Consider the following 24,066-nt stretch of genomic DNA (forward strand, 5'->3'; position numbering starts at 1 on the left):
ACAGGTGGCAGGCTCCGGCCAAGGTAACTGGCATTTCAGTAAATAACGCAAACACTGTGCTCTTAAAAAAGTTTAGCACCTCCTCCCATTCTATCATCCTCCCCTTCCCCGGCGTGATTGAGACCTCCTCGCCACCGGCGCCGTTCCGTCGCCTGGCCACCGCTGCTCCGCCACACCGAGATAGAGATAGAGAGAGATAGAGAGAGAGAGAGAGAGAGAGAGAGAGAGAGAGATGGAGATAGATAGACCTGGGTGCATGAACTCTTTCGTGGACCAGGGGAGCGTGGAGAGCCACCGCTACTTCCTGGCGCGGCGCACCGTCCTGGAGATGCTCCGTGACCGTGGCTATTCCGTCCCCGCCGAGGAGATCAACCTCACTCTTGACGGATTCCGCTCTGATTATGGCGAGAGCCCCAATCTCAAACGCCTCAGCCTCTCCTACTCCCTCCCCTCGCCGCCCTACAACAAGGTCCTCTCTCTCTCTCTCTCTCTCTCTCTCTCCCTCCCTCCCTCCCTCCCTCCCTCTCTCTCCCCGAAACCCTTTCTTTTTCCCAATTCCTGGTTTATCTCTTATTCTAAGTTTCCTCTTTATGTGAGGATGATGCCTTTAGGTTTTGTTTTGATTATACGCTGTGTTTGCTTTATTTGTGTGCCAATAATGCTACATTCACCCACATGCATTAACTCCATTTTGTCGTACAATTTGTAGAACTAAGATTCGTATGGTTTCAGATGTTATTCCACGTTTTATCATCCATTATCTTCACCATTTTTTATTTTTTTTTGTTTGTGGTTGTGGGGGGGGGGGGGGGGGGGGGGGGAAGAAAAGGAAGTGGACTATTAAGAAGTGTACCAGGAAGCCAGCAACTGACAGGTATGCTTTTGACATTTGATCTTTTTTCTTCATGGTGAAGTGTTCACGATGGAAAGTGACAGTCTTTCTAACCCACGTGATGATCTCGTTGTATGCCATTAAAGTTATGAATTAAATTCAATTTTCTTATTCTTTTAACCTAATGCTTTGAAGTTAACCTAATTCAGGGTTGCATGAAATCTTTAGTTTCTAGCTTCGTGATTCTGAATACTGGCTAATGGTTTCTCCATTTCAATTTCCATGACCGTAATTGTTACCATAACAATGAAGCACCTGCCAGCTATGAATTTCACCTTCATATTTTAGACTCTGGAAACCTAATTCAGATCATACGTGTAGGTTTACCCATGTCATGTTGCTTGCACCATATGTCTATATTCTTTTGCTGGAGTATATTTTGTGAGAGTTGGTCTCTTGATTTCATGGCCTTGTGAAACCAATCTCTTTCATGTGTTTGAGAATCCAATTTTGAGCCCTAGTGTTTGTCTAGCACAAGATATCTTTAAAATCCCTAGATTTGGCTAATACATTTGATAACACCATCAGAAATCCCCCACTGGAAGCCCCCATAGAAGATGCATTTGTTTTTTAAATAATTTCTGCCAAATTTATCTTGATGCTGCTAAATTTATTAATCTCAAAATGTTGTATGATATTGTATCTCTGATTTTGATGATTGAAGTATTCTTTGTTTTGATATACCCCTCCCGAAGCTATCCACTTCATGTATTCACTATACTTAAAACATGGCAATGCTGTCTTCTTTATCTATCAAAATGCCCTCTTTCCAGCGTTTCATCTCCTTTTTTATTTTTAATAATTGATTTTATTCTTTATGAGTGGGTTTCCTTTTTTTTTTTGTTTTCTGTGTTTATTCATTTATTTTTTGTTGTTGGAGAATATGATTGCTCAGGTCTGTTTATGCACCTTTTGGAGAACTTAGGCATCTCTTTTTTGACGCGGTATGCCTTTTTTCTTGCTTCAGGTTCATGTTATATTTTGTGGAACAGAACCTGTCAAATTGGCAGTGATACGTGAAATATACATGCAAGTTGGTAAAGAAAATTTGTACGGGTTAATATTAGTTCTCCAAAGCAAAATGACATCCAAAGCTCGAGAAGCAATCAAAGATATTTTCAAATTTAAAGTGGAGACATTTCATGTAAGTTTTTTATTCCAAACTCACATACTTTTCATATATATATACACACACACACACACACACACATATATATATATATATATATATATATATATATATATACGTATATATACGTATATACGTCTACACATATGTATGTATGTATGTATGTAATGTATGTATGTAATGTAATGTAATGTAATGTAATGTATGTAATGTATGTATGTAATGTATGTATGTAATGTATGTATGTAATGTATGTATGTAATGTATGTATGTAATGTATGTATGTAATGTATGTATGTATGTATTTATTTATTTATTTATTTATTTTGTATGTCTTCTGCGAGGAAAACTTGAAAGTATATTGGGCTTACATATGTAATGAAACCTTTTGGAAGCCACAATCTTATTCCAATGCTTCTTTAAAATGCAAGATGTACAATTTTTTGCTCTCATTAAGTTCTTTATGTGGCTTTTAAAATGGGAATCATTATTCATCTTTCCATTTTTAAAATATACTTTCTACATTTGCATGGAAGAAGCCTTTAGCTTATGCTGTTCTTTCTATTAGTATATTATACATACATTGCTATGTTTTCGACTTAATTGCTAATTAACTATTTTAAATCTTTCACTTGTTTAAACTGAATCTGGGTATAAAAATGAACCATGTCCCAGCTATACAGAAAAAATCAAGAGAAAGGACCTAACTATATGGTGTGAAAATGGAATATCCTTGTTTCTATTTGAAGGTTCCTAGGAACCATAGGGTAAAATAAGTGGGATCTATTTGGTATTCTGGAGGTTGGAATCTTTGAATAATGGGGAGTTAGATATTTTAGGGACATGTACTCAATTTTGAGATTTTAGTACATTACAGAAACTTTAACTTGTCATGTCATTTAGTCAATGAATTTTTGAAGTTGCCTCATAATTTACTATGTGCCCTGCCAATATCATCTCTCAGGTTGGCAAGGAGTTAATTCTTTGCTTAAACTGCACCAGAATGCAAGCTGAACTCTTTGTTTTGACACCCATTATCTAGGTTAAGCTCAGTTTTGCTTGACCAGTGGATCATATGAGCACTCGACGTAGTTTATAGTCAGCTCTCAATGTGGGATATATGATAGTTTTACTGAATGGACTTGTGAAGGTTATCATGATGATATGACCAATGTGTTGGAACAACAACCTAGTAAAGACTCAATCTTAGGTTTCTTAGGTCACTTGATTGCGTTACTTGTGTAATATTTTGTGAACCCACAGGTTGTTTGATTATTGGAAACAATACACACTATACAATATGTAAAAGGATAGAAACTGTGATTTGATTCAGCAACAATGCTTTGTAAGATAGAAGGTATACACATACCTAGACTCCAATTTTGCAGAATAATCTATATATGGTGGTTGCCCATGAATGATTGGGCAGGCATGATTGCATGATGAAAAAATGCAAGGTGTATAGCATGTGCCTGGTTGCATTTTTGTTTATATAACTGCATTGTCCCAATGATGCTTGTTGTATCTAGGGAGCATGATTATGTTTATTTATGTTTTTTAAGAAAGTTTGGCTTCATTACATGCTCAATCTTTAATATTCATATTTTCAGAATCCAGAAAATATTTAATCTATATCAACTTATGCATTTGTTTAAACTTTTTGAGATGGATATAATGTACTTGTGTTAATTGGAAAGGTGCTAAATAGAGACTAGGTGTAGGAAGATGTTTGCACTTAAGGGGCATGTTGATATGGTCAACAAGCTTATTTTTGTTGTTCTTGAAGACAGCAGCATTAATTGCAAAGAATTAGGCTTTTTATGATCATCAATTTGCAAATTTAATGACATTAATTGTCATATATTAGTTTTGAGCAATGTGATCTATACCTCAGTTTGCTATTAGTAGCAACCTCAAAAAGGAAAAAAATGTGTAGTAAGAGGGGATAGGGGAGAGGAATATGAGAGAGAGAAATATGAATTTATTAACTTAATTTTTGTCATAGGACAACAAGTTGGCGCTACCATATGATATCCACCAACTATGGCAATGGTGTGATTAATTATTTGATTTTCTGTCTCCTTCAGATTGTTGCATAAATATCAAATTTGCCCAACTTTGAGAGAATTTTAATCATGTCTTATCAAAACCTTGTCTCCATTAGCAAGTTGTGTTACAGCTATCACAAACAAAAGGAGCAGGGGACCCCTTGTTAGTGACCTTTATTGATAATGGATGTCTCACATCTACATTGAATTTGGATAATTAGGTTTATACAGTTTGCCAGCAGCTTTAGTTTTATAATGTCGCTTTCATCAGATCTTGCACTTGAAATCCCAATAACATAAAAGAATATTCAACCAAAGTAGTTCACATGCTCAATGATATATTTTTGAAAGAACACATGCTCCAAAATTTATATATTTTATTTTTAAAGATATATTTTACAGATACATTTTACATTTTTATGTTTTTATAAATGCATTTTAAAATAAATAAAAAATTATATATTTTATTTATAATGCTCGCGAATACTTATTCTATCATCGCTATAATGATTTTTTCATGTCCTGGTAAACCCTCCACCTTTCACCCAAGCACTGTGAACTTCCTTGGCTACTCATGTATTGCAGAGGCACAACCTTGCAAAGCAGTTTTTCCTTAGTAGAAAATAAAAATTGGGGTTTCATTTTGTGTAAAGACCTAGGGCCTCATCCAAAAAGGTTAGTCGAAAGGTGTTACTTGGATTCCTTGGCCCTATATGAGCATCCAAAATCTTTCCAGTGCATAGCCGATATAGGACTAAACACATACCCACACTATTTGTAATGACCGAGGGCCTCACCTAACAAGGCTAGCTAGAAGGTGTTATTTTAATTTTTGGCCAGTATAAGTACCTAAGATTTTCTTAGTGTATAGCCAATCTGGGACTAAATACATGCTTGCAGGGACTCTCACATACTTTTCTTGTTTAAGCTCTAGAATTCTTGCTAGGGTAAGAGTCTAAATCCAATCAAATCCAATTATAAATGCCACGATCAGCTTGTGGTCAGCTATAGAAGGGCCCATGCTACATTGTCTTGTAGTCCATATGGGCTATAGATCAGGTTTGCTCTAATACTATGGTAATTATATTATCCAAAAAGGCTAGTCTGAAGGTGGTAGTTGGGTTTCCTGGCTCTGTATAAGCACATGCCTGCACGAGCTCTCACATTGTAGTTCTATCGTTCCTCCTCTGCTATTCTCTCCAGCCTCTACCTTACTTCAGCTTCTTCCTCTGTTCTTCTTTTCCTTTTCTGACCCTTTTAACGGTTGCATGAGCAGCTTCTCATGCTGTCTTGCAATTTGCGTGGTGCTCGTAACTAGCAAAATCCAACCAATACATTAAACCTAGAAACAAGAATAAATTTTACCTACATCTTACTTGTTTCCTTGCCCTAAATAGCTGTTTTCATTCTAGGTCCCCTGCCCCGCACGCCCCCCCCCCGCCTCGTCCACCCCCATCCCCCTAGATCACAGTTGGGACCACATTTGGTGCTTCTCACGAGAAAAATTTGTAAGCAGGCCCTAATGTTCATCTCCTGTTCAGATAATTTATTAACCCTCTAGCTGCCTTTTTCTCAATAAAATCTACAGGATCCTCTTTGTTAAATCTTTTCTCATTTGAAAGCTTGATTTTCCAGATTACAGAAGTTAGACATTCCAACCCTCATCCATTTACAAAAGAATGTGTCCTTATCACATTGTTTATGAGATCCTAGTCCTTGGGTTCACACTGTCAACTACTATTGCAGCTAACCATATAATTGTAGGTTTAAAAACTCCACCTTATTTTTGCATCTATGAGATTTGTGCATAGTGAATCAACTCCAGTTTTTGCATAATTTATATGTTTTTGTCTTTCTTCTTCTTTCTATCATTACTGTCTAAATTTTCATAGACTTTTTATTTTCCCATTACGTAATTCTTTCTTTATTAAATTTTTGCTTCCATTTTTCCCAAAAAATAAAGGATCACTGATCTTCTTCACCTTTTTTTGGAATTATGCATACACTCAATCTGAAACAAGTGTGTCGAATTTCTACTGCATTATTGTTCACTAAGAAGATTACATTTATAAAAATGAAGAAATTGTTCTCACTTTTCTTAAATGACTAAAAAATTGCTCTAGACCCCAAACATGTATATTAATACTATTTTAGTTTAAAAAATTCAGAATTATAAGTTGCACAGGTAAAAAACAATGATAATCTGACTGGTAAAGAGAAAAAAGTCAAAATAGTTCGCTGGAAAATGCAGCAATTTACTTAACCTACCTCATAAACAGGCCATGTAAGTCATAACCACAACTTAGAATGTTTATTGAGATCTAGCTGGTTACTGCCTTTTATCAGTATGTATGGCTTTTATATTTCAGATCACTGAACTGCTGGTCAACATTACAAAGCATGTTTTGAAGCCAAGGCATGATGTACTTACAGAAGAAGAGAAACAGAAGCTTTTGAAGAAGTACAATGTGGAGGATAGCCAGGTACAGCTAGACTGGAGGTTCAAATCAATGTGCAGCGTTTCATGCTTTTATGAATTATTTATCTTGTTAATTTGCCAATTTTATATCCATCTTTTTATGAGATATGAGATCCTATTTTGGCTTTTCTACTCTTAAGAAATCTTTAATTCGGATGATGTTTTGTTTTTAACCCAAAGAATAACAGTCACTTATTTTTCTTCTACCTAAACTCGTCATCTTTAGGTGGATGACATTAGAACATCACTATTGGATATTTCTCCTTCAAACTTGACACATGCTTGATAGTCTTTAGGAAATCGTGGCAAGTTTCTTGCAGTGAATATCTACTTGCAGTCTCATTTCAGAAAATTGTTATCAGATCCTGTTTCTGTGGATACAGTGTGGTACCTGCTCTTCTATTTCTACACTCTTGCTCCTACTTCAAATTTTGTAGCATCTCTTCCACCATCAAGCAACATCTGTTGCCACATGATCCCTCCAATTCAATTGTTTCTTTAATTATCCCCAGTTTATTTGTAATCTTGATTTTTGACTAATTTGGACTCAATTATCTCTCCTTGCGCGTGGTTTGAGCCACATGTTGGGGAGGTGTTAAGCCTGATATACATGGTGACTCTTTCCCTATTAGTTTAAACCTTTGGGATAATTGGTTACTCAACAGCAAACCGAGGAGCTTGGTGTTTCATGCTGAAATCGACCTTGAAAATGCATTATATTTGTGGATTTGATTACCTTTTGTTAGATACAGAGGGGATGGGCTTCTAATATATTGTTGATTATGTTGGAGTTTTTTGGCAAGATATGCTGCTAAGCAAAGGGCAAAAGGCTTGATAGATAAAAAATTTATGGAGATGAAGAATGCCCTTCCGTAGAACTAGTTGTTGGGCTTATGAAGGTAAGGGACCTGTCTATTTTTTTTTTTTTGTTGGTCCAACCTCTTTACACATCCCTTGAGTAAATACAACAAGTCACATCAACCATCAAAATATCCCTAGGTAATGTAGACGAGGTATCCCAAATTACGGATCCACTATGATCCGCAATCAAAGAAGCCATCCAGTCAGCTGACCTGTTTGCCTCTCTAAAACTATGCTTGACTACACATGATATGATACTTGATTTAAGTCTCTAAATATCCATCATCAATAGATGAATCTTCTGTCGTGATCTAGAAAATGACTATCGTAGAAACCCCTTCCAATGATGTGATCCGCTTGTAGAATAACACCGACCCTTCCCATGTAGCCCTCCATTCAGCCAGTAGGACCATAACTTCTAGGAGATGAGAACCACTTGCTGCTACAAAGGTAGCCCTAGAGTCATCCCTGTTCCTCACACTGCCATCAAAATTGATTTTGAGAAAATTAGAGAGTGGGGGTTCCTAAGTGAAATAAATTAAATGGGATGCAGAAACTGCAGATGCAGAACTCCAAATTTCCCTAATATCCGTCGACTCCTCTGATGATTTAGCCCATGAAGTCCTAGGCATGGTGTTAAAGCTCTCAAAGCAACAACTCGGGGACTCTCATTAGTATTCTCGAAAAGTCCTTTTGGCCAACTATATGTGATAGGCAATATAGCACATTGAGAGGGACCTATTTATTAGTGAAAGCAGTTTGACATAACTATTAAACAAATGTGTGAAGCGTGGGATTTAGGGGTTGTCTCAAATGTGACCATGATTTGGAAGGTTATCATTAAGGATAATGGTGTTATGAGCTGAGTTTTAGTCTTACGAGTAAATAGGAATCTGGAATTGCAGAACTAGGCTTTGGATGAAATAATTCAACAGGAAGAATAACTGATAGGCTCTTAGTTACTCAAATAAGGAAAATGATGTGAATTGCTTCTTTTACTGGTTGAGATAAATAAGTTGGGTAAACATAAGGTTGCACTAGTAAAGTTGGATCCTAGTAGGGTCATATTATTTGTTACTTCTATCAAATTTAATAATTTAGCAGTTGTTGGTGATACCAAGTTTCCCAAAATTGGCCCGAACCATCTGGTTCGGTGTGTACTGTACTGAACCGGTGCGGAACCAGGTTGCTAAGGGTGATTGATTTGGGGCTCGACAGGAACCGGTCCAAAACGAAGAAGAAGAGGAGAAAAGGCCTTTCCAACCACTTCTTCTCCTTTTGAACTTCAAGGCTTAGGAGTGCAGGTGGGTGAGGAAAAGAAGGGGTAGGAGGGATTGTGTAGGTCGGCAGGTCATATCAAAGAAGTTGAATGGTAAAATCTTCTTTCCTTTCTTCTCTCCTTTTTCCTTTTAAGCCTAAAATAGGCCAAAAATTGCTAAAACAAAGGAAGATTATGTCATTGTTTTTAAGACTATGGCATGATTTCATGACATACCGTAAATCCAAGGGTGGTCTATGCACTGAAGAAGAAATCGTGTTTCTTCGTTGATCTTCTAAAATAATAAAAGTTGCTTGAAAATTTTAGAAATGGTAGCATATCTAGGGTGTGCATGTTGCTTTTCTTTCTTTTTTTTTTGTGGCAGCAATTTATTAAATTTGGGTATTGGTTATGGCTACCCAAACCAGCTCATTCTTTCAATAGCTAATACTATTGTACTTTTATCTTTCAGCTTCCTCGGATGCTGGAAACTGATGCTGTTGCTCGGTATTATGGTCTTCAGAAGGGACAAGTTGTGAAGGTGACGTATGATGGAGAACTTACTCGGTCTCATGTCACTTACCGCTGTATCATGTGACACTAACTTGTATAAATCTAACCAATGGTAGTTCTGCAATGTGTTGTTTGTTTCTAACTCTGTATGTCACAAGGATTGCTAGCTTGAATTGACTCATTTTTTTAAAAAATTGGTACTAATCGTTCATGTTTTACTTGCTAAGTTTTCTGTCTTTGTTAGTTCATTATCTGGTTCTTGCTCCATAGGGAAATGCTGACAAACCAATAGGGATGTCACTTAAGTTTCTGAACTTTTTTTATGACCACAATCTTCTATTGGACAATCTGTTTATTTACCAGATTTCGCTCCATTCTGTACATGTGCTTGTTAACTATTCTGCATATGATTATTAACTTAAATTTGATCGTCCAGAATTCCTGGAAATGTGACATAGTATAAACTCTATCTCATTTTCGACTGTTGGTGCTGTTCTTTCTTATCTATATTTGGATTGTCCTTTAAATGCAATATATAATTTAAGATATTATATATGTTGGTTAAAATTATGATGGTGCTTTCATTTCATAATTGTAATAATAGCTGTTACTTGAGCCATGAAATACATTACATATGTGCAGTGTAATCCCTATTATGATCTATACGAAATCAACAAATATTCAAATCCATCTGCCCTTTTTAGTATATGACTAATTTCAAATATGAGAGGATTATTTCCAATCTGTTATTCTAATGCATCTACTTATATATGCACATCTTTACTCATTAGATAGCCAACCTAATGCGTTTTGTCTCTATTAAAATCTCTATAACATGATTTACTCAATCCTTCATTTGTGGCCCTTGCATTTATATCCTGCTATAGTACAATCATGCGCCTATTTATGAAACGTATTATGCATATCCCATATATTAACAAAATTATATTTCTATTTTCTCAACAAAAAAAAAGAAAACTTATTTACTAGGCCCTTTTTAAGAGAATAAAGCAAAACAAGTTCAACAATATGAGATTAGATTGTAGTCATCAACTATCTCTCTCTCGCTATCACACTTATCCACATTCTCTTACGTATATTGCACCTGTCGCTGGTGCATGATAGCCCCATGTAGTGGAGGCGGATGGGTGAGTTTTAAGCCTGAAGGTGTGAATGGGCGACCATATCCCTACTCCGGATGACTTGGTTTTGGAATTGTATGGTGACAAAATTTAATCGATCAGAAGTGAGAGACGCCGGTGGAGCGAAAGAGAACGAGAAGACCATAAGATCTCATTTTGGCACGACTTGGAAACAGAAGAGGTGGAGCCAACGTCAGAGAATCTCGAGCGCGGATTGGGTGCGCCCCCACCACTTTTGCTTCCATCCCGCCAGGCCTATCGCAATTTGATGTGATCTTGGAAAATATATATATATTTTTTAACTGGTTTATTCGTTTCCTTAAAAGATCGAAATAAGCTTAGGAAATCTATAACAAGTTTCATAAAAAACTTTTTGGTAATTAGAATGTTTTCAATTCTTTTATGATTTTTTTTTGCCACCAAATAATTTTTTATAGATAAATAGCTGGGTTAGATCATGAGAATCAACTTGCGATCTTGCATGGTTAAAGAGTGTGGACTGAATCTTTTTAAAGCTGCAAATGTGTTGGGTTGGCTTATGAACTAACTCGAGCTGATCCATTTTTACCTGATTCGATCCATTTTTAAAATTGGACCCATTCAACATCCTAAGTAAGTTCTTGGTTTTGTGAACTTTAGCCTAATCTGTATGTTATTTAGTTTCTATAATAGTTACCTAACATGGCTCGATTCGATCTTTAACATGTGAAATAAAAGCCAGTCTCACCCTCAATCTCACTACCCACCCTTAACCCCTCGAAGGTTGTAAGCTCCCTTTCCTAACGAGCACCCATGTCCTTTGAATCTACCCATAGACCCGGCCATCTGGCAATGTTGACCTTCTTGACGGTCTACTTCCTGCTCCCATAGTCTTTCTCATCTCTACATCGCATGCACTATCCTAGTTTCTACCAATAGTACTCCTTCTATGAGAGCCTATTTTATTTGGTCCTAAACTGGCCTGGGTTTTCCTGGACCAGCCGTTTGGGTTGCTTAGCATGCGCCCATCACTTGAGACGGAGGAGGAAGACTCTCGATAGGAGTCATCTTCCTCCCCGAGTTCATTAAAGAAAAGGGGATCCGAGGTCACATCAGACTCTGGCAATACTTAGGATTTGATCTATAAAAAGCCTTTCTCTCTTTCCTCTAACCATCGTGCCTCCAAACCCCCAATCAATCTCTGATGAAAATCGATTGAAATACTCTTGGTTTCTATCGAGCATTCTCGGCCAAGTAACCGTTTGGAAAATCACTTAGATTCCTTTGTTGCATTCTCCCTTGTTGCATTCTCCAATAGTAAGAACTCCCCTCCATTCTCTCTCTCTCTTTCTCTCTATCTCTTCCCCTCTTTCTCACATGTTCTCTCTCTTTTAACCTTGACCACCACCAATGGTCTCCGTCTTTACAATCAATGACTTGAACCGACCTAGATTGGGAGATCCGATCCAAACAACTTGCTGGGTCTAAATAATTCTCCATGGACCTGACCCGATCTTCTTTGGACATAGACAAAAAAAAAGTATAAATAAGAAAAAAAGAAGAACTTTCTCTTTTTTTAGGTGAAATACCGGCCAGAGACAGACCTTAACCCTTCTTTGACAGACTTTGTGCTCCTAGACTAGATCAGAAAGAAGCCACATACATAAAAGAATGAATCAGAGCACAAGGGACTGATTATCTTTTCTTCTTAGTTAGCTTCCAAAGAAGACGAAGAAGATGGTGTAAAAACTTTTCTTAAAAAACAAAGGTGGATGAAAGCTAAGCCAACCGAATGAAATAGCAAGCCTATCGGATTGTAGCTAAGTCTAAAATTAAGACAAACTGAGGTGGATCGAGGGGTCAAGCGATCCAATCTAAGGCCCTAAATATCCCATTGGCTTGATTTTTCATCTAAGAAAAAGATAATTAAGATTTTATACGCTATTAACAGTCGGCCCAACAACCACATCCAACCGACTACCGCCCTTGGCTCTTATTTAAAAAAAAATAATATATAAAATAGAAAGAGCCAAAAATGAGAAGGACAAAGGCATGTTGTTTAAAGTGAAATCTACGAGTCAATTTAACGGATCTTGGGTGGCGAATAAGACATATGACTTGCAAGGAGACAGCAAAAGAGGGGTCAGCAGAGCGCGAGAGAGAGAGAAGAAAAGAAGGGAAAGGAAGGGGCGGCATGGTCACTTTCTTGCTCTCCAATTCAAAGTTATAGTGGGTCAATTGAGGAGGATTCCATGGAAGATATGGAGGAGATCTGGTCGGATCATGCTTTCCATGAGGTGGGATTTGGGGAGGATGGGACCCGTCATGCAGAAAACATCCATATAACCATCCCCACTCTCCCTCCTCGTATTCTATTACTCCCTCTTTTTCCTCGATCATCATCATCATCATCTTCTTCTTCTTCTTCTTCTTCTTCTTCCTGAGAGTAGTCAGCCACCATGGCTGTCGTTGCTACGGAGACTCAGTTCCGTGTCTTAGCTGTGGATGACAACCTTCTTGACAGAAAGTTGATCGAGAGGCTCCTCAAGACCTCATCATACCAAGGTATTCTCATGAGGAAAAAGAAAAATAGAAATGTATTTAGTATTTGTTTCTTTCATAAAGCTGATGTTTTGTTTTTTCTACTGTTTTTGTTAAGTTACCACGGTAGATTCTGGGAGCAAAGCTTTGCAATACCTGGGTCTGCAGGATGATCAGATCAATTCACCTTCTGTTTCTTCTGACCAGCATGTATGGTTTTTTTAGGCCCTCCCATGTCTTTCACTGTTTTTTTTTTCCTTTTTATTATGAACAGCTAGATGCTTGGTGGAGTGGTGATTGATGAATTGGATTTGCTTTGTTGCTTTTGCCTTCAGGATATAAATTTGGTTATCACAGACTACTGCATGCCTGAAATGACAGGCTATGATCTTCTCAAGAAGATTAAGGTACCTATCATTGTTGTTTGGATCAACAGCCCTTTTTTTTTTAAAGTAAAAGATAGTCTCCCATGAATAGTCCTTGTTTGTTATTCTTTTATTTTGATATGGAGAAATTGTTTAGTCTGGTTTTGGCATTACTTGTGGAAGAAAGGGCTCATGAGGATTATCTGATTGCTGAATTAGGAGTCATCTTCTCTGAAAGACATCCCAGTTGTAATCATGTCATCTGAGAATATGCCTTCCAGGATCAACAGGTGAGCATAATATCTCCTTTTGCGATTTTGTATAATTTCTGCAATCTTTGGGTATATTTCAGAAGAGAAAAAAAAAAAAGAGGAGATAGTTTTCTTATATAAAAAATATTTCGCTACTATGATTCCTCCTAAAATTTTAACAACTTATATTGTGTTGCAATCAGGAAGAATGAAAAAGTAGTAAGAATCGAAGAGATTTTTAGTGTGACAGGGGGTCTCTTTTTCTCCTTTCATGCCATATCTGGAAGAACTATTTTGATGTGAAATATTCCCACTTTTCAAGTTAGTAATCTGTTTGATGGATACTAAAGAATGCATCAAAATTTTATGCTCTTCCTAACTCATTAACTTTTCTGATAAGAGAATAAAGAGAAAAGCTTTAAGTCAGATAAATCTGGGGTCTTTTCTCCTCTCTGTTGCCAATCTCAATCATCCAATATTCCAACGAGAACTAAATCAAACAAAAGTGATTGGGGTATCAGCTGTCATATCGTATTTATGGCTTCAAAGATGCCTGTGAATTTCTTTAGCCAAATTGGTAAGGAAGCCCTTCCAAACTATTCCTTCTGAAATCTTTTTCTAACTCCTGCTCTGTTTCTGACCTACTGGGACAAGAAGAATGATAGGATTAAAACATCAACATGTAAATTTTTTGAGCCTAATTGGTAATAAAAGCCCTTCTTCCAAACTGTTTAAGTTGTCTTCGTATCAAGAGGTAATGGTCCGATGGGTACTTTTTCTGGCCAGATGCTTGGAAGGAGGAGCAGAAGAATTCTTTCTTAAGCCTGTACAGCTATCAGATATGAACAGGCTCAAACCCCATATACTGAGAGGGAAACATAAAGAGCAGCATCAGCAGCAGGTGCTGCAGAACAACAATAACACCAGCAGAAATAATAACAGCAACAAAAGAAAGGCTATGGATGATGAAATTTCACCTAAGATGACAAGACCAAGATTCTCGAGCAGCCTGACAGTATTGTGATTTCTTATATTATTATTTTCTTCTTTTTCTTTTTTGAGTAGACCCTTTAAAAGTTCTACTTTCTCCACTATTTTTCTTCTTGATCTAAGATTACGGGATTTGCTTAAGAAGAATTAATTATAGGGAAATACTTGCATGTAATGTAATGGATTCTAATTTTGTCTTGGAATCAGAACTGCCAATAACTTAGAGGGAGATGTAAGAAATAATTGCAGCAAAGGAGAATGATGGAAAGTTGTAATGGAAGGCTGGGTATTGGAAGCAGTGGATGCCTTGCACTACTGAAGTTACTTGTGTCATCCTGATAATGAGCAAAACTGTTTCTTCTCAGAAAGATAACAAGAAACTCTTATTTTTGAGCTGTTGCATGGAGGCTTGTTTATATCATGGTTTTAGTTAGGCTTATGAGTCTCCACCCCTGCCTTTTCCACTTCACACCTGCACTCTAATTACTCTCCATGAGGAACTTTTCGAGCAGACTGATTCGAAATTCTGCCTATCTTCATTAAGTAAATGAAGCAAGGTACAGTAATGTCCTCTTGGAAAAGGATACTGGATTCCATGACCAAATATTACATTCTTGTTCTCTCTCTAGGACATTCGGAAGGAGAGTGCTAGGTAGAAAGCATATTAGGAAGAGCTGCTCCTAGAGCAGTGGTCTCTTTGTTTTAAAGAGATACATCCATTACATTGTCCAAGGTGACCAAGTCAAGCCCAGTATGGAAGAGGCCAGGCTTTAGAGACATTCTTCTTGGATGTATAAATCCTGGCAACGCTCCCACCAATTCCCAGGAGTATTGTGCATATTGGCATGCAAATAAATGGGAGGATTTAACAGACTAATGCTTGTCGTCAGTCCATCTTTGCTATAACAACCCAAGACCTCACCCAAAATGGCTAGCCAGAAGATATTATTTGGGTTCCTTGATTCTGTATAAATATTCAAGATCTATTCAGCGAATAACCGATGTGGGACTAAACACACGCCCATACAGGTCCTCACATTCACATTGGCTGGTCTTGGTTGCATGAGTGGGTAATGCTTTGCAGAATGCTTGCTAGCTCTCTCAACTCTTCTAATGCAAGTTCAGAAAAACAGAGGGTGGGGTTTATCTACCATTTAGAGAGAAGATCTCTGCTGAAATCAGCCACATGTAATAATATTCCAAGCCCTCCTTTCCTATCTCTGCAAAGATTTTTCCGATTGACCATATTTAAGATTAGAGAGGAAGTAGACTTGCCACACCAAGGGAACTTCTTCTCAGCCTGTCAATTTTAAACAACAACTAGGGTAGAAAAACAAACAGGGACATGTAGTATATAGCCAAGATAGATAGAACGGAATTCTCAGCTTGAACAAGGTTTTCATCTTGACCGAGTTCACCAAGATCCCAGTTTGTACCGTCACCTTTTTATTTCAGTTGATATAAACTGATATAAACTCATCTTGACCTCTCTTTTTCCCCAACTTTCTGGCTAAATAAATGACATGAAAGATAGATAAAAATGAGTCTGCTTGAATGTTGGAAGGCATGAGAACTGTAATCCATGGCTGTGATCGCCTGCAAACAAGTTGGCAGAGGGAGTCCAACATGTGTTATGGATCTGGTGCAAGACTTATGTGAAGTGTTTTGGGATCAATCGAGAGCATGTCCTCTACACGACGTACGGGACCAGTGTCGGCCATGGTCTCATGCAGTCACTGGTGACAACTACTTAACCTAAAATTCGGCCCTTATCAAGGGGCCAGGAGGCACGTCGTGTGCTGATAAGCGTATTCGCCATGCATGGGGGAATATTGGAACAGCTCCCATTCACACCATCCATGTCTCCATCAGGGCACGCCTTCTTAGATTTGGTGCGTCCTCTAATCATATGACCTCTTTCCGAGTTTGCCTCGCCCAGAGAATGATGCCACCTAGGGGCCAGGTCCAATGGAAATGGTAGGCAGTGAACGCAAGATCGGGTTATACGGATCGACTCGATTGAGCAAGTTAAAATTCCAGATTTGAATCCTACTTGTTTATTAACCGGTAACCCGACTTAGATCCGCATAACTTATTTATTAAACAGGTCAAGTTGGATTGAACGGATTTTTAATGGATTAAATGAATTTAATTGATTAAGCGGATTAGGTTAAACAAATTAGAAATATTAAATAACTTTAGAAACAAGTTAAATAAATTTTAAACAATTAAATGGGTCAGATAATGACCTGATCTACTTATTAAACAGGTCTAAACAAGTTAAACAAGTCAAAAGTCTAAATCGAAACCCAACCCATTTAATAAACAGATATAGATGAGTTGATCCGTTGCGGTTTATGATCGAAATATGTTTATATCAATCTCAAATCTGCTTAAAGCGAACCATTCGTGGACCGGATTGATAGATCGGATCATAAATTACTATCCTTAATAAAAATAAAAAAGTAAATTACAAAAACTCTATCAAAATTTACGTTTATTACATTTGTATTCAACAGTTTGTGAACCTACACTTATACCTATCAAATAAACGGTATTAGTGTATCCCTCTACCTCAAAGCCAAAACTACTCCACGAGAGAAAAGGATTTCAGTTGGTACGCTAGAAGTATCAAGTCCACCATCAAAATACGATTGAAGTTGAGAGGCAGGCCGCCGAATTTTCACAACCTATGGATCCAGTGGAGAGATAATAGAAGAGCAGGTGATCAGCTTCTTGCATCCATTTGTTAGGAAATATGGTGAGAACGAAATGCAAGAATCTTTCTTTGAATGCTTCGTTCCATTCATTCAATCCTTGGGAAGACAATTCACACATTTCTATCTTTGGCACCATCTGTGCAAGTGATTTCTTATTCTCTTCCTCTTCTCCCCTGTAAATTCTGTTCCTTCTTCTGTTTGTCAATATTTTTTCTGATCTTGATATAAACTTGTGGAAGCTGCTGCTACCTCCATTCACATAAAAAATAAAAATAAAAAGGAGACAATATTAAACGTTGAACCACCAATAGATGTTCAACGATTCTACGAATTCTTAAAAATTCATCCTTTATAAGAAACTAGAAAAATATATGACAAAATTATGAATTACACAAGAACAGCAGGATCGAGGAAAGAAACAAATTCCTATTTGATCGTTACACAGACAAGTATTAGAAGTTTATCACCAAAAGCATCCAACATGCAATGCTTGAAGACAAATTAAGCAGTCCATGCAATATGATGATCTTCTATGCTGGTCTTGTAACATTGTAAATGCCCACAAAAGGCATTGCTATAGACCCAATCCATAACCTCCCATACCTCTCTTCCACCTCACTAATAGCCCTCATTGCCCTTCCACCAAATCCTTCCAAAACCTGTCCATCTTCGCTCAACCTCAGTGCAGATGCCTTCCCACTCCTCCAGTTTAAGAATGAAGACAACCTCTGGAGGTCAACCGAGGCCTTAAGGAGAGCGTCGCACAGCCAAGGCTCAGAGAGGACCCACTGTACAAGCTTTGTTCTCTTGGAATGGAGAGCCACCCAGAAGCCTCCTCGTGGGCTCCGCTTGATGTTATCCGGGAATCCTGGGAGTTGGGCAATGACTTCAAGGCTCTTGGCCTTGGGTGTCCGAAGCCAGTACCTTAGGATTCTGCAGGTGGTGGTCTCCACAATGAGGAGGTGGGAGCCATCTTGGCTTAGTGCCACCCCATTGGGGAAGTACAAGGAGTCGAGCAGGACTTGGACCTCTCTGCTTTCTGGGTCGTACTTCATCAACCTTCCCGTTCTATCACCAGCTATGATTGCTGAGATGTATTGCCTGTCGAATGTTATGCCATCGTTCTGCCCATTAGTCCTTGCATCATTTTTTTTGGGGGGGTAAAACCAGGTTTTATTTACACCACTCCGGAGAAAATACATCCATGAGAATCAGAAAATAAAATATATGAAAAGTCACTAGAAATCCTGTTTTATTTTTCACCTAAAGAGTCTTTGATTTTATTTATACTAATGTAGAGAAAATACATCCATCTGAATCAGAAAATACAATGTGCGAAAAATTATTAGAAATCCTGGTTTGTTGTTTACTTAAAAAGACTTTAAAATGATGGCTGATATTTTCTTGTTATCATGCGTGCGTGCATGTCTTAGAGAAATGGTTGTTGATTGCCATTCTCATTGTGTATGTGTATGTATATGTACTGGAGAAATGTTTGTTGACTGCCACTCTCATTGTTCAACTGCATGAGATAATATCTTTCAAGTTCACAGGCTAGTTGAAAAGAACTAGAAATTATATGGTCTTCGCATTTTTCTTGATGACTTTATTCTTTTGATGTTATTTATTTATTTATTTTTTTAGTTCAATGGTGGGGATGACACCGATCACGCTGGAAACACCTGCAAGGTTTGATGTCGAAACCTTTTAAAGTCGAAAGGAGAGATGCAACCACTAGGCTATGACTCTATTTGCCTTTTACTTTTCCTTTGTATTCATGTGACATTGAATACAAATGTTCAACTCGAAAACATCTGTGGATGATCGAGATGATGCGAGTGAGGCTGATTTCAATTAAAATCTTCTAAAGTGCGATCAATCTTAATGATCCACTGCAGATCAACATGTCGACCTAACTTTTGGATGTGTTTTTTACTCCTTAGACCAGTTGTTGCAAATTAATGTGAATCCATTGCCAGGTTTACTGATGTCGAACTCAGATGGCTACATAACATTTCACATCTTGTGTCCTGAAATAAACAGAGTGGCAATGTTTCATACCTTCTTGGAAAGCGCATGCTACTATCAGTAAAATAGACAACTCCACTGTCAGGATCTATGTCCAAGCCATTAGTGACATGGAACTCAACACTTTGGGCTTGTTTAGCAATTGGCGTTGCGAATTTGTCATCAGGACCGACCACCAACAACCCTAGATAAGCATCTGCAACATAGAGTTCTCCAGTCTTGGCACTAAATTTCAGCCCCAGTGGCCGCCCACAGACATGTTCCAGTTTTGGATCTTGTGAGCCTCTACACTTACTCAACCTGTTAAGAGTATGCGGTGTTTAGTTTATTCTCAACAAGACAAACAAAACAATGGACATTACTGATCATTGTCTACATATTCTAAAGCAAACAGAGACCAAAATTTTATAGATACTATTAGCCTGCGGGTCGAATGATATTAGTTGTCCTACTACTGAAAGTATCCTGCATAATGCATAAGAGCCTAAAAATATTTTTCTTTTAAAATTATTAACTAAATTTATGCATTTAGTCATGATCTCAAGTTAAGGAGCAACTTCGACCAATAATGTTTTCTTAAGGCCGAACTCGATGTGAAAACGCGTCAAAATTCTGGTGTAAGTTTTCTCATTCAGTATGTGGAGAAATAACTGATCTTTTTTGCGAAGCAAATAATTGGTCTAGAAAGCTTAAAGACCACCTGCTTTGATGATTAAATGCAGAGAGTGTGTCAAGGAGAGGGGTTGCAACCAGCTGAGAGGAGTTTGGCTGGCTATCACTTGTTTGGTTCAAGTATGAAAATATGTAATTTTTTTCATCCTCGAAAGGGCTATGCTTGATAATCCATAGATATTTAAATGAACAACCATGAAACAATAAGCAAAAAGAAATAATATTTCTTAATGTAGTTGATGTGGTTGGTTTTGATCAGGACATACAGTAAAAATATTTGCTGCATAGAAAATAATGTCCTTGCAATGAATTTGAGTTTTCCTTCCTTAGGGTCCATAACTATTGGTTAGTAAAGTATATTTTGAATTGTTGCACCTTTTCTTTGAGAATAATGGTGGGAGCTCCATCTATCAGTTATCTCAAGGACATGATAGCAACGAGCCACCTACCACCAGGGGCTTGTTTGGACACACTCACCCGGCCGCCAAGGGGTTGCTCGAAGTCTATCACCTCTTGCACCCCGGGCAAGGGATAAGGGTTCGATTTTGGTTGGAGTCGCCTTCGAGGCGTTGGGTGGGGTGGGCACAAGATAGATGGTTAGAATTGACCCCTCTTAATCTTGGAAAAATACCCAACTTAAACCCTTAGGAGGGGGTCCAATTGCAGGTCATTGCCAAGTTTGCATAGAAAATTATTTTATGAGCCTCTTGCTAATGAGAACCCTGTAATCATTCTTGTTTATCCTTGACAAACTCATTCTCAAAAAAGAAGTTAAGAAACACTAGGGTTAGTTACGAAAAGTTTGATAAGTAAAAGGCGCCATTGCAATGATGAGGACCATAACCATTAGAGTGTCTCATAACAAGAAAAGAAATGCAGGTATTCAGCAATTGAACTCCTCAAAAAGATACCAACTAATTGAAGCATCGAAGAAGCACAAGAGTTGAAAAGTAAATTCATCGCGCAATTAGTTATAAAAATTGTGAAGCATGTAGGATGGTTATCACATGAACCTAATTATATTCAAGAATCTGAGTAAAACTTAAAGCCAGACAAGATGTAAAAAAAGTTAAAAAGAACTTTCTGATAAATCATGTTAGATTTTAGCTATGTTATATAATTGGACAAGGGTTTTATATGAAGCATATTCTAAGTTGAACCAAGATGCATGACCAACCAACAGTACTCTTCTATCATATGAGTAACTAGATTTGCTGTGGTGCTTAGACCCTTCCAACAATAATCAGAGATTTTGGATTCGATTCTGTGATGATGAATCGCCAAAAATCTAGACTCGATCCTTTCTCTTTTTTCAGTTTTACATCATTTTCCCAACAAAGAGAAATAAGGATGATTTGATCAACCAAGCAAACCGATTGAACAGGAGCCTTTAATCACATGAGTAACTGGATTTGCTGTAAACCTTTGTAACAATAATCGGAGATTTTGGATTCGATTCTGTGATGATGAATCGCCAAAAATCTAGACTCGATCCTTTCTCTTTTTTCAGTTTTACATCATTTTCCCAACAAAGAGAAATAAGGATGATTTGATCAACCAAGCAAACCGATTGAACAGGAGCCTTTAATCACATGAGTAACTGGATTTGCTGTAAACCTTTGTGACAATAATCGGAAATTTTGGATTCGATTCTGTGATGATGAATCGCCAAAAATCTAGACTCGATCCTTTCTCTTTTTCAGTTTTACACCATTTTTCCAACAAAGATAAATAAGGATGATTTGATTAACCAAGCAAATCGATGTAACAGTAGTCTTGTATCACATGAGTAACTGGATTTGCTGTAAACCCATGTAACAATAATCGGAGATTTTGGATTCGATTCTGTGATGATGAATCGCCAAAAATCTAGACTCGATCCTTTCTCCTTTTCAGTTTTACACCATTTTCCCAACAAAGAGAAATAAGGACGATTTGATCAACCAAGCAAATCGATGTAACAGCAGTCTTATATCACATGAGTAACTGGATTTGCTGTAAACCCTTGTAACAATAATCAGAGATTTTTGCATACGTACTTGCCATGTTTGAGAGAGAGAAGAGAGGGTGATGGATGCTCACAGATGCGGTGCATGGACAGCAGCATATTCAAGCCATCTTTGTTCCTTCCCTTGCCACTTCAAAATCCGGCCATCCGATATCCCAGTGTATGGACCCTCACCCTTAGCATCAAAGGCTATGCTTTCAGGCCCAGTTGCAGCATCTAGTGGCAGTAGCTCCATCTCTGAAATCCTGGAATCATGGAATACAGAATCCAAAGAAAAAAAGACCGAGAGGCTTGCAAGTATTGCAGAAATCACGGCGAGCTTGGTGTTCATGGGGAAAGGAGAAGGCTTCTTGTTAATAGAATTGGAATCTCCCTTCATCTAAAGAAAGCGTTCAAGTCTTAGCCAAAAAAAAAGAAGAAAAAAGCGTTTAACACAAGAAGGAGGGCTGAAGTGGCATTCCATGAATGCAGTCTATCTATTTGTCGCAGTAGAGCAGAGCCAGGCCGAAGCCGCCGAACTCCACGGTTGGTGGTGTCACCACGTGGTAGCTCTCCTTCGTCAAAAGCAAGAACCATAGGGTGGACGACTTTTTTACCCGTTGAGTTTGGCACCGAAGATATTTGTTAAAATATTTGTTGAAGGAGAAAAAAATTATAAAAAAAATAATTTTATTTTTTTTGTTCCACCATATTTGATAAATTTTGAGAGTTTTATATACTTATATATAAACTTCATATATGAAAGATAATATAGGGTCAAGTTAAACAAAGAAAAATAATATATATTAGCTGATACAAGTTATTATGGGATTCTTAAAATTACTCTAACAAAATTATGCTAATAAAGAAAAATAATATAGGTTGATATCGGATTATACTAATAAAGAAAAATATTTTAAATATGCTATTCGTTCATCTTATAAATAATTCACCAATCATCTCATGCCACGTAGGTTGTGTAACTGGGTGGGTAAATTTGTGGTGCTTTATAATGTTTAGAGAGTCTTAAATGCCTGCCAATTTTTGGCATGTTAATAGAAACTTCAAGAAAAGAACTTTTTTTTTTCCGGTGGACAAAAGGTTTTTAGATCTAATTTTCCTTTGATTTATGTGTTGATTCCGAAGTTTAATCTTGGCTATCGAATCGCTCCTCACTCCCATTGTGTTGCCATGTTGATGGAATGTTGATGGATCTGCAGATGGTTATATCTAAATTGGATGATAGACAAATGTAGGTCTTAGTCATGCTTTTATCACACGTCTTGGTGGTTACAACAAGCAGGTTTTTCATAGGAGCAAATCATCATTCAAGGCTCAAGTAATGCTATGGAATGAGGGGAGAAAGAATAGGAAAGCAACATAGGATTCTTTTTACATTTATCGAGAAATATGATAGGGGAATCTACCGCCAAAGTTTGAATGATGGATTCAATCAACTAAGCCAATGCTACTAAGGGCACGTTTGGATACCGAAATACATGAACATGGATATATTGGAAGAGATTAAAGAGTCCGACGAGATGTTTATTATACCAATTTCCTAACTACAAAATAAATCAGCTTTTAATTTATTCATTTCTTTTATCCTTCTATGTTTAGTGAAAATTTCTTTGCTACCCAATCACTCCTCAAGATATCTTAGAAATTTTCTCACCTAGAAAATCACATCCGTGGATTATCGGTTGTCCAAAACAAGCCCTTATAACCAACCTGCCATGTGTATTTGTTGAGGCCTAAGTTGCATAGCTAATAGTAATAAGCTATATGAGAGGAAGCATTAACGCCTGGGTTCTTCATGTGATGAATATATTTTCTCTTGAGGGGGATATAATAAATTTGTCTTCTTTTCTGGCTGATATATTTCTCTTCTTTGTTCTCCTCGAAAAAGATTTGAATTGAGGGTGCAAACTAAAGGTGCTAAAACTTCCAGTAGTTAAACCGAATAATTTGGGACCATATCGCATCTTCACATGGTTTGAAGGGGCTACCTTTTTCATCCTTTTTTTTTTTTTCGGTGAATCAAACAATTTAAATTAAACAAGAAAAAAAACATCCGTAGGAACCAGAAAATAAAATATTACAAAATCAAAGAAAAAAAAGATTGGTCGAAGACATCCAAAGTGTAGGGCCCATATAATTTGTCGCATATAATGTCATCCAATCGGCAACACTCTTAGCTTATCTATAAAT

General features: G+C 37.4%; 3 protein-coding genes across 6 annotated transcripts; 2 read left to right on the forward strand and 1 right to left on the reverse strand.

The window, feature by feature from the left end:
• The first annotated feature begins 64 nt into the window (after nucleotides 1-64).
• LOC103720724 (DNA-directed RNA polymerase V subunit 5A-like) lies at nucleotides 65-9,406 on the forward strand. 2 transcript variants are annotated; one of them, XM_039124689.1, is made up of 4 exons: nucleotides 81-469; nucleotides 1,860-2,036; nucleotides 6,439-6,552; nucleotides 9,140-9,406. In XM_039124689.1, the coding sequence occupies exons 1-4, from the start codon at nucleotides 233-235 to the stop codon at nucleotides 9,263-9,265; spliced, it is 654 nt and encodes a 217-aa protein (XP_038980617.1). In that variant the 5' UTR covers nucleotides 81-232; the 3' UTR covers nucleotides 9,266-9,406. The 2 variants fall into 2 exon arrangements, with proteins under 2 accessions (XP_038980618.1, XP_038980617.1); XM_039124690.1 differs by lacking the exon at nucleotides 1,860-2,036 and having other exon boundaries at nucleotides 65-469.
• A 2,950-nt stretch (nucleotides 9,407-12,356) lies between these two features.
• Nucleotides 12,357-19,028, forward strand: LOC103720726 (two-component response regulator ORR9-like). Of its 3 annotated transcripts, none has more exons than XM_026809849.2 (5): nucleotides 12,357-12,866; nucleotides 12,961-13,052; nucleotides 13,178-13,249; nucleotides 13,427-13,497; nucleotides 13,662-14,841. In XM_026809849.2, the coding sequence occupies exons 1-5, from the start codon at nucleotides 12,761-12,763 to the stop codon at nucleotides 13,759-13,761; spliced, it is 441 nt and encodes a 146-aa protein (XP_026665650.1). In that variant the 5' UTR covers nucleotides 12,357-12,760; the 3' UTR covers nucleotides 13,762-14,841. The 3 variants fall into 3 exon arrangements, with proteins under 3 accessions (XP_026665650.1, XP_038980616.1, XP_008808788.1); XM_039124688.1 differs by lacking the exon at nucleotides 13,662-14,841 and adding an exon at nucleotides 18,813-19,028 and having other exon boundaries at nucleotides 12,360-12,866; XM_008810566.4 differs by having other exon boundaries at nucleotides 12,385-12,866; nucleotides 14,245-14,841.
• Nucleotides 17,481-22,415, reverse strand: LOC103697404 (protein STRICTOSIDINE SYNTHASE-LIKE 10-like). The gene is made up of 3 exons (XM_008779255.4): nucleotides 21,951-22,415; nucleotides 19,230-19,496; nucleotides 17,481-18,269 (listed from the first exon to the last, which is right to left on the reverse strand). The coding sequence occupies exons 1-3, from the start codon at nucleotides 22,253-22,255 to the stop codon at nucleotides 17,699-17,701; spliced, it is 1,143 nt and encodes a 380-aa protein (XP_008777477.1). The 5' UTR covers nucleotides 22,256-22,415; the 3' UTR covers nucleotides 17,481-17,698.
• Nucleotides 22,416-24,066: the final 1,651 nt, after the last annotated feature.

This window comes from Phoenix dactylifera, chromosome 3 (assembly GCF_009389715.1).
Source record: "Phoenix dactylifera cultivar Barhee BC4 chromosome 3, palm_55x_up_171113_PBpolish2nd_filt_p, whole genome shotgun sequence".
NCBI lineage: Eukaryota > Viridiplantae > Streptophyta > Magnoliopsida > Arecales > Arecaceae > Phoenix > Phoenix dactylifera.